This window comes from Bactrocera oleae, chromosome 5 (assembly GCF_042242935.1).
Source record: "Bactrocera oleae isolate idBacOlea1 chromosome 5, idBacOlea1, whole genome shotgun sequence".
Lineage (NCBI taxonomy): Eukaryota > Metazoa > Arthropoda > Insecta > Diptera > Tephritidae > Bactrocera > Bactrocera oleae.
In genome coordinates this window covers 64,552,119-64,562,486 of record NC_091539.1, presented here as the reverse complement: position 1 = coordinate 64,562,486, position 10,368 = coordinate 64,552,119, and the positions used below count along the sequence as shown (strand labels likewise).

General features: G+C 36.6%; 1 protein-coding gene across 1 annotated transcript; it reads left to right on the top strand.

The window, feature by feature from the left end:
* The first annotated feature begins 2,519 nt into the window (after positions 1-2,519).
* Positions 2,520-5,062, top strand: Cyp6v1 (Cytochrome P450 6v1). Its single transcript, XM_014240636.3, has 3 exons — positions 2,520-3,314; positions 3,419-4,228; positions 4,305-5,062. Exons 1-3 carry the CDS (start codon positions 2,847-2,849, stop codon positions 4,581-4,583), a joined length of 1,557 nt encoding a protein of 518 aa, XP_014096111.2. The 5' UTR covers positions 2,520-2,846; the 3' UTR covers positions 4,584-5,062.
* The last annotated feature ends 5,306 nt before the right edge of the window (positions 5,063-10,368 follow it).

Sequence of the window (10,368 nt, the reverse complement as noted above, 5' to 3'; positions counted from 1 at the left end):
ATCGGCCAGAGAATGGAAATACCACAAGTGTCAGAGTCGTAGAGATAAGGCGCTACTGGCAGTTGCCGCTACAAAGATTTATTAGTTAATAATTAATCGTAAACGGATTTGATAAACGATTAACTATATTAACTGCGAAAATAAGTAGGCATAATAAAAATCAGTTGTAAAAAATGATATATTGAGCTTTCTTGCTGTTTCAGCATTATAAGTTGAAAATAATAGCACTTGAAAACCATGGCATAAGTGCTTAAGTACTTAAGTTAGTACTGGCATATGTATTAATAGTTTCAAAGTACCACGAGTCTATTGCCATTGTGAATCGTATGAAAAAACCGGTTCTCGCTCTCTTCGCACATCTCTACCGAAGCTTTTTACGTATACCATATATATGTTTATAGGTATCTGTGTATGGATGTATTTATAGCTGTTTCAGCACGTTGTGACAGCAGAAACCGCAAAGCGATCATATATTTTACTAGCGTCCACACTAGTATTTACATATGGACATACGTCAAAATGCTTTTTTCGTGAGTTCAAATTGAACTTTGGAACGCTCTCAGCTCACGTTTGTTTACGCAGAGCGTTCGTGGTGGTGCTGGTGCTCGTGTATGAGCGATTTTATTGCTATTCACTTAATGACTGTCACTAGGAGGCCCACTGGCTTCGGTAATTATTCACTAGAGTATTTGAAAAAAAATTCTATATGAAAGAAAGGAGACTATGTGGCCACATCTGCATATTAATATGAATATGAAAATTGGAATTTTGCTCAATGCCTTGCTGATCGATAAATCACATGTTTGTATAAAAACAAATATTAATGAACGAAGTTCTCGGGCAATTACTTTTCGTTTCCTTATTGTTTTGATTGAAAATTATGCCCAACGCACGATTGCGATTGGTTGGTGCTTATATCTTCGATAAATTATTGTGTTTAAGCAATTAATTTCATAAATCCATTTCTATTTTATTCAAAATATTTGCCTACTCAAAGATTTTTTTAGAGTTGCCACTACACTAAATATAATATTAAAAATAAAAAAAGATTAAATCATATAAAAATTACAAAATAATAATTTTCGAAATTTGTGACTTGAATTCAGAAATTTTGAAACGAAAAAATTTTTATATTTTAATTTGAAATTTTAATTTTATAATATTTTTATTAATTGAAAAAAAATTTAAAAAAAAACTATTATTTTGTAATTTGCACTGAGAAATTAGAGTTTTAAAAGCAATAAATGTTTTGCAAGAGTTTCGTAAATAATTTTTTTTTTTATTAATATAATATTTCAATCTTAAAATAATTTTGAGTCGAATCTTACTCCAAGGCCATCTATGTACAGTAAGCGGCATTACCTAAGCGCTTATCGCTGAATAAATGTTGAGTATAAGCAAAACAAGTGGCATGTGGGAGAGCACAAGCAGATAAAAGATATGGCTGCACACTGCCATGGATGAGTGAAAGTCGCACAAACCATACCCTAAATACTATAATTAGTTTAGAGTTGAACTGAAATGTTGAAAGTTAAATAAAAAAAAATTTAGGAATAAAAAATGAATTTAAATTTTTTTTTAATTTTTGTACTCATTTTATTTTTGAAAGTTTTTAGTTGTTTTTACACTAAAAAAATCTACAGAAGATGCATTTTGAAATTTTTTTATTATTGAAAATTTTTTATTAATTTATTTTTTACTCTCAAAAAAATGTATATAGATAATAATTTGAAATGTTTTTAAAATTTTCATTTTTTTTTTTTAAATTTTTTTGCTTAGTCTACCACAAAAATTTAGATAGATCGAATTATTTTAAATTTTGTTTCAATGTTTGAAATTCTTTTATTTGTAGACATTTTTTAATTTATACACAAAAACAATTCTAAAATCATTAACTTTTTTTTTGATTACGGTTTCTTTAAGTTTTATAAATTTTTGGTTTTTTTTGGGAAATTTTTCTTTTTGAAAATTTTTTACTTTTGATTTTATTATGTTTTTTTAAATAAACATTTGACTGGAAATTTCTTAAAAATTATACAATTTTCAAAATTAAAAAAAAGTTGATTTTATTCTTTTTTTCTTTTTGTATACAAAATAATTTTTTTTTTCTATTTAAAACTTTTGGAATTCAACTCAAAAATTCTAAATCTTTATCATTTATGAAAATTAAAAAAATTAGTTAACAAATTATAATAATTAAATTTAAATAAATATTATTTAAATCCAAATATTACAGGCTATAAAATATCGTTATAAAGTTGACCACCGTCTTAATTTCACTTAAGATCACAATAAAGCTACTAGACCGATTGTAGGGTGCTGCCTTAGCAGCAGTCTATCTTGTTTGCGTTTGGAGAGCATTAAATTATGAGCAAAAAATAAAGCGCGCGCTCAACGCTTCGCACTGAATCACTCCGCGTTCTGCTTGGCCACGTCGCTGCCTACGCGAATATGAGCTGAGACGTCGAAAATGGGGCCTGTTCTGGAGCGTCGGCAGAGCTTCGACACAAATTCGCCAAAGAGCATGCAGGCAGTCGTTTACTTTGTTTTGATAACGCCGGTACGCGTTGTTCTCGTTGCGCTTTTATGTTGTGGCGTGGCGTGGTGTTGTTTGCTTTGTTTTTACAAACAAAACACGAAGAGTGCATTCAACCGCACAGACAAACAAATACAATAAACGCGCATATAAAGACGTTTATCAACTTAAACAAGTGCTTGCACACGCCTAGCATTTTGTTATAAAGTATAAATAGTAATTAATTTTAGTATTAAATATATTGAACATAAGGTCAAGCGTTGCTCGTGTATATCGCCCGCGTTGTCATAGAACTTTGCGTGCTTGAACAATGGTGGACTCCACTACCGTGCTGCTCGTGTTCGTCACTGTGCTGACAGCTGTGCTCGTTTGGTCGCGACGTACATATGTTTACTGGCAGCGGAGACGCGTTAAGTTCGTGCAGCCCGTACATCTGCTGGGCAATTTGAAAGACGTGCTGTGGCTGCAGACTTCATTTCCTTTGCTGCTGCGCGATTACTACTTCGACGCACAATTCAAAGATGAGCCGGTGGTGGGCATCTACTTGTTCCACCAGCCAGCGCTGCTGATACGCGATCTCAATTTGGTGCGCACCATTTTAGTGGAGGACTTCGTCAGCTTCTCGATGCGCTTCTCCAAATGTGACAAGCGTGTGGACAAGCTCGCGGCGAACAGTTTGTTCTTCGTGCGCAATCCCGAATGGCGTGAGATAAGAACGCGGCTTTCGCCGGCATTCACCAGCGGTAAGATCAAGCAGATGTTTGCACTCATGGAGGAGGTACTTTCACTTGTTCAACCAACTGTATTTGCCCAGCACCCTTAGCTTACCAACGTGTAATTTTATTTGTTTCTTTATTTGTTACACCTGCCTTGTTAACACAGGTTGGCTGTGATCTCGAGTCCTATCTGCAGCGTCTTACTGCCAACGGCAATCAGCGCCGCAACGCTGTGGTGAATGTCAAAGAGATTTGCGATCTCTACAATACCGATCTGATCGCCAGCATAGCGTTCGGCCTGCGCTCATATAGTTTGCGCAACAAGCAGACGGAGCTGGGCAGTAATTGTAGCGAAGTGTATACGCTCACCTATACGCGCGTCATCGATTTGTGTGTCATCTTCTTCCTGCCCAAATTCGTATCGCTATTGCGGCGCCATCTCTTGCCACCGACACATGCAGACTTTTTACGTCGCACCGTGTTGCAGGTGATTGAGGAGCGCGAACGCAATGGCATACTACGTAATGATCTCGTCGAAATGCTGCTGACGTTGAAAATGGAGGCGGCGCTCAATCAGGATCACACGCATTTCACGCACCAACAAGACTATTTGGTCGCGCAGGCGGCCATGTTCGAACTGACGGGCATCGAAAGCTGTGCCATGACCATGACGTTTGCATTGTATGAGCTGGCTAAGCAGCCGTTGTTGCAGGCGCGTCTACGCGCCGAAATACGCCAGATGCTGGATGATGCGCAAGCGCCAGCTATTACTTATGACAAGGTGCAGGGTATGCGTTACCTGGCGATGGTGGTGGATGAGACGCTGCGCAAGTATCCGAATGTGCCGATTTTGGAGCGCGAATGCACGCCGATCAATAAGAAGCGTTTCGTCGCGTTGCGCCCGTACGCGGACTGTTTTGTGCGTCGCGGCATGCCCGTTTACATATCGAATTTAGCGATACACCATGATCCACAGGTGAGCGCGCGTGTTCGTTGCTTACAATTTTTAATTTTTTATTATAATATGTCTTCATTTTACTCACCGTAAGCAGTATTGGCCCGATCCGGCGCGCTTCGATCCGGAACGCTTCTCGCCAGAGAACCGCACACTGCACATGCCCATGTCGTATCTGCCCTTTGGAGCTGGTCCGCATAACTGCATTGGCATGGCCATAGCGCAGGTGCAGATCAAACTCGGCCTCATACATTTTCTGCACACACATCGTGTGGAGATTTGCGAAAAGACTGTCGACAACATCGAATTCGATCGGAAATTTTTGTTGTTGTCGAATAATAGCGACATCTATCTGAGCGTCGAGCGTTGCTTGTGATTGAGGTGACAGGAAGCGCTTGAGTGTCACACAACTTTGTGCTTATCAGTTAGCACTTCGGCCCGATATCGTATACATGCGCGCATACTTAAGTGCGTGCGGCACGTTTGCATACCATAAGCGGCCTCCGTGCGCATTGTTTGTGTGTGTTGAATGAACCGAAGCAGTTGCGCCCGCAAAAGAATTTATGTTAGCTTTATAAGTCGAATGACCAGTGCAAAGCTCGTTTGTGCCGCTTCAGTGAACTTTCCTATTCATTATTGTCGCTTTTACAACAAAAACATATATACTTATACATACGTATCTACACCGTTTTTACTCTTCTGCTATGTTTGTTTTTTATTATTATTATTATTGCTATTATTATTACTAAATGTTTGTATATATATTTTCTATTAACGCTCAGATGTATTGTATTTGTAATTTTTATTGTATATACAAAAATATTGTTAATATAGCATTTTTTTATGAATGAGTAATTGTGTCTATTATTTATCTTTCTGTTTAATTTTTATTTTTTTAACTCTTTTGCTGATTGTAGGTGCGATCACGCCACCGATGACGTTGAAATCGCTTATCTTTATAAGGGAATTTCGATGAGAAGCAAATAAATTTTTATATATTTTAATATGTTTGTAGAGCAAAGGCGTGAAAAGAGCTGCGCGTGTGTGTGCGTGTGGGGGTTTATCTCTGATTGTACCTTTACTTGTGTGTGTGTGTGTTAGCGCGCGCCTAGTCTTTGTGTTTATCGTTTCGGCGCCTCTCGCTTTCTTGTTTTTTTTTTATTTTTATGGGCTCCGCTATGCTATACATCACGTTACTTAATTATTTCTAAGGTCACATTAAGACAATATTATTGTAAATGATTTAAATTATTGACGCTCAGCGCGCTACAGTCGCCATAAGTCGACTATTACAACAAAAAAATTTATTTATAGCACTTTAATCAGAAAGAATCCAATTTTGATGAAAAAAAATATATGCATTTTAGTTAAGAAATAAGGTAACAGAACAATATAAAAGAGTACTAGAGGTTTTGTCGGGATATTTCATAACAATAAACAAAGCCTGCTAGTCTCGGAGTGTGCAGTATTGATCCCAGCAAGAACAACACCAAAACAGAAATAACTATTTACCTTGTATATAAATGTTGTCTATTAAAAAGATTGGTCGCCTAGTGTTATTTAGACAATTTTTCAAAGGTGTTAATTATTATTATTGTTCAATTTCCGACAAGCGACATGTCAGAGCAAGTCTTTCTATATTTTCAAAAGTTTCTGTACACATTAGGGCAGTTTAATAAGTACATACTTTCAAATTCAATACAATATTTTTTCCACTCTTTCAATTCTGATGATTTCGTTATGTCAAATTTAATGCCTTTTAATCAAAACAATTAAACCCCTTAGCTTTTTATTTCTCACGAAGTTTATGTCAAACTTTTTCAAGCCTATCAATCTGCCTACGGCAAAAAATGAAAAAATTGTGTTTGCCAGTTCAGCGTCATTAAATTAGACATAATGTTAAACTATCATTAACCTGAAAATTTTGCAACTTTAAATAAAAAAACTTATTTTTTAGTTTTCCTCTCTTATGTACTAGTTTCAGTATGTCAAATTTACTGACGATTTTTCAAAACACTAAAAACTCTTATCACTTTATTTCTCGGGAAATTTACGGCAAGCTTTTTCACGCGAAATTCATAACCTGAAGTAAAAGAAAAAAAACGAACTTGTGTTAAGTCAGTTCAGCGTCATTAAATTTGACATAATGTAACTCGCGTACTGGTCGGTAAGTCTTTCAATCAAAATTAATAAATATCTAATGACCATTTCTACTGTTCCTCTACTATATGCGGTTTTCAATATGTCAAATTTAGTAACAATCGCTGTCAAAGTAATGACAATAACTGTAATTTATAACAAAAAAAGATTTTCGAAGAAAACCTGTTCGATGATTTCAAGTCAACAGAACTGAAAAAGTTACAAGGCTGCTACGCTTTGATCATACAATTTAACTTTTTATAGAAGTTGAAAATATTTTCAAGAGGTGTTGCCATTTGTAGGTTTTTTTTATTCACATAAATTGGCGAAGTTACATTAAAATCACTGAACATCAAACAACTTTAAGCAATATCTCTGTGGAAAATATTTTTGCGGAGGGTTGCCACTTGTTTTTTAAATTTTATTGCAAAGAATTCAAATGTTTTTATATTGAGTTAAATAAAATACGTTTCCAGCCTCTGCAGATATGAACAATTAATTTTAATTTCAAAAATATGTTTTGCAAGAAAGACCATGTAAATATATCTCTAAAATATATTCTTCAGCCCAAAAGCAAAAAAAGCAGCAACATTCCAGCTTATCCAAGTAATCAAAACTGCGCCACTCCATGCATAAATTATGAAAATATTGTAATTGCACTCAAAACAATTTCAAATGCAAACACTCACACAACAAAAAAAGTTACAAAGACAGCGAAGAAAATTTTGAATTTTTTGACAAGCGTATAAAGCTAGTGATAGCTACGAGAGCAAAAACAACAAGCCATTACACATAATTTTATAATAAAAAAAACATGAAAAGCAAAACATAGACATATCTATATCATAGCCAAATACATATGAGCGTAACTAATAACCATGTAAGTATGTAAGAGATATACCTGAAGTTGCGTAGAACGAAGACATTTGCAGTGAAAACGGAAGGGCGTTTGGAGGGTAAGTTTACGCACATACGTTAGGGGTGGTGTAAGCGATAGGAGAACATACCATACACACTTACATACAAAGCATGAAAGGAAATATTTTTTGGCTATGTAAACTATGCGGTTCTTAAAGCGTGGAAACGAGCAAGCTGACTGTAATGAGGATGTCACACGCATTACGTTATACAATCATAACAAGACTATGCTGTTAGTTACAACAAACACCAATTCTAACACTAAAATGATGTTGATAGCTCTTAAATAGCGATAGATGTTTGGGTAGCGTAACGAAGTTGCACGGTGGAAACCATTTCACTCAAAGCGGTAAATGCGGATTTTTATTTTTATTTAACGATTATTTTGGTGAGTTTGAATTCTACAAAGAAATTAATTGATTTTCAAAAAAATTTTAAGTTGACTTGAATTTCTTCCTGAATGTAGGCAACAGTCGTCTTTTCGTTATGAAATATAGCATACTTTTAGGTATAACAGCATGCGTGGAATGTTTAATAGCTGTTATAAATCTTTCTTAATGCGATAATGTACCCTTGCTCGAAAGGAAAACTACTAGTTGTTGGCCAATAACAGAGCAAATCTTCATAACTTATATGAATATTTTTTTAATTGTGATTTCACTTGGATACTTTAGCATCTGCCCAATGAGAACTTTGCAACAGTAATAAGCCGAATTTGTTGGTAAATTTTATTCCAATCATATCGGAGGAGCAAGTTTGAAACAAACCGAAGCAAAAACTATGTAGTGTCTGCAAAGTGCGCTCTAAGTCACGGGGAAGCTAGGTATTTGAAGGGGTTCGAACAAGGACATGCCGAATTTCTCTTCCTTCAGCTGCATTTCTGAAAACTTGGATCACTTCGGCTACTCGTAACAACTTTTTCTCTACTCACATACCGACGAAGCATAAGTGTATAGGAAGAGTCGCTGAAGAAGAGGCGACGGATGGGTCGAAGCTAAAAGAGAAGGTTAAAGAGAGAATTTTCTGTAAGAAGCACTCCGTCCATCTTAGCTATAAGCTAATGCACCACTGTCGTATTTTTCAAGCAGCACTTGCTGCTATTAAGGTGGCAGCGTACGTACTGTTACGAAGTGCAGTCTTTTTGAGGGAGGTGAGCACTCACTCCATAGCGGCAATAGCAGCGCTGAGCTTGCTAAATGTGCGCTCAATTCTAATCAAGGTGTGTCTCACCTCACTACAAAAAGCATCAAGCTACTTCATCATCAGACTCGTTTGGGTGTCTGGTCATAGCAGATTCTCTGTTAATTGTAAAGCGATGAGCTAGCCAGAAGCAGCACCTTTGCCCCGCTCACATCGCAATGGGACCGAGTTGGATCTCCATTGAAAACTTGCGTTCTAGCACTGTATAAATCGACCACGCGTGCGCTTAACAGATACTGGTCGACGACCCACACCTACGCAACTGCAAGATCCTTTTGAAAATTGCTACTGAAATCTTTGTGCTTTAGTTGCGTAAGAGCGTTTTCCAAGATTCAGGGAAGTATCGTTATATGGTAGACTCTACTTGGTTGTTGCTTTCGCTTAATCTCTAACCTTGTCAGCAAAAGGGTTCACACTTTAAAACTTTTAAAAATTTAGAGTGAAAAGACTCTTATATCTCTTTATAATAATTAAATAATAATTATTAAACTGTATAAATTCAAAGTTTCTCCAGGACATCATTCAATCATTTATAATATTTCATTTTTTTTTTCATTACCATCAGCTGATCATCGAAATAATTCTAACCACCTTTCAAGTGAAATGAGAAAGAAAAACTGCACCGAAATCTTTCCAAGTGAAAATGTCAAAATAAATCGACAATGCCAAATTTTCCAAACAGTAGCAATCACAATCAGCAGGCTCCACACACCTTTACCTTTTTAGCTAACTGCCTGTACTCTCTCTCTCGCATGCCGCTTTGATCTTTCGCCTTGCAAGCGAGAAATTAATTGCGAATTCATTTTCGTGATGATTTGCAAATTTTCACTGACAACTCATTTAGCAAGCGATTACAATTGCTAATGGTTTCATTAGCGCGAACAAAACGCTGGCAGCACCGACAACTCTTTCACTCTCCGCTTTTTTAGCTCTAAAAATTATCCAAAAGCGAAAGGACAAAAAGGTTTGTTTGCTAAAACGATGACTTTGAATTTGAGTGTGTGTGTGTTTGTGTTTGTGTGTGAAGTTGTAGTGTAAAGTTGCGAATCATGCAATGTATAGCAGTCGTACAAGCGGGTGCGAGACGCACTGGGACCAGAGTTCGGCGGAAGGCATGATTTTCGAACTATTTCACTTTGCAAATAAACATTTTCGAAATCTTAATGATTTGCGATTTTTATTGATTTTTTTGTTGCTAATTTTGTTTTGTACTTTTGGTGAAAATATTTGGCTACTGTGTGGCCAAGGAGCCCTAAATACACGCATTGTGTGCTGGCAACGGGGCACGCCTAGTATCTAGTAACTCCGAGGAGCCACACCTTGACGGAGTGCGGCACGTTTGAGCTCGAGCAGCAGGCGATCGACTCGTGTGGCACTTGCCACTACTCATGCGCATCTGAAGGAAGAAGTTTAGAAATTTTTTAAGGTGTTATATGGTATGGCAAGGCGGCTTGTTTGAAAAAACTTGAATGTTAATTGCTAAAATGGCTGTACTAACGGTACGCGTAATGCAACCAAGGAAGAAGAGCGTGGAGAATTTGTTAAAGCAATGGTGGTGTGTTTTTACATATAAACTAGAAAAAATTTGGATTCGTGGGAGCTCATTGATTACTATGATACAGACAAAACTCACCTCCACGGAACGTTTGAAGAAGCTCATTTGTTAGGTTAATGAAACCGTTTTCTAAGTGCTGTATTATGCATCTCTTACCTTGGTATTGAAGATAAGGCCGCCTTAGTTTTCTAGTAACTAGAGGTGCCCCCTACAACTACTTAAAGCCAGGAGCCAAATCCAGCATTCGTCAATATTCTAAGAGCGATCACCCAGCACCGGCTATCAGCTGAGTCTGCTCTTGAAGCTTTCAAGATGTGATTTCTGCGAGAGCAAGAAACTCAAATGATAT

Coding starts and splice junctions, on each gene's coding strand:
- Cyp6v1 (XM_014240636.3), top strand. CDS start 2,847: ATGGTGGACTCCACTACCGTGCTGCTCGTGTTCGTCACTGTGCTGACA. Junction 3,315..3,418: donor TGTTTGCACTCATGGAGGAG/GTACTTTCACTT, acceptor TTGTTAACACAG/GTTGGCTGTGATCTCGAGTC. Junction 4,229..4,304: donor CGATACACCATGATCCACAG/GTGAGCGCGCGT, acceptor CACCGTAAGCAG/TATTGGCCCGATCCGGCGCG.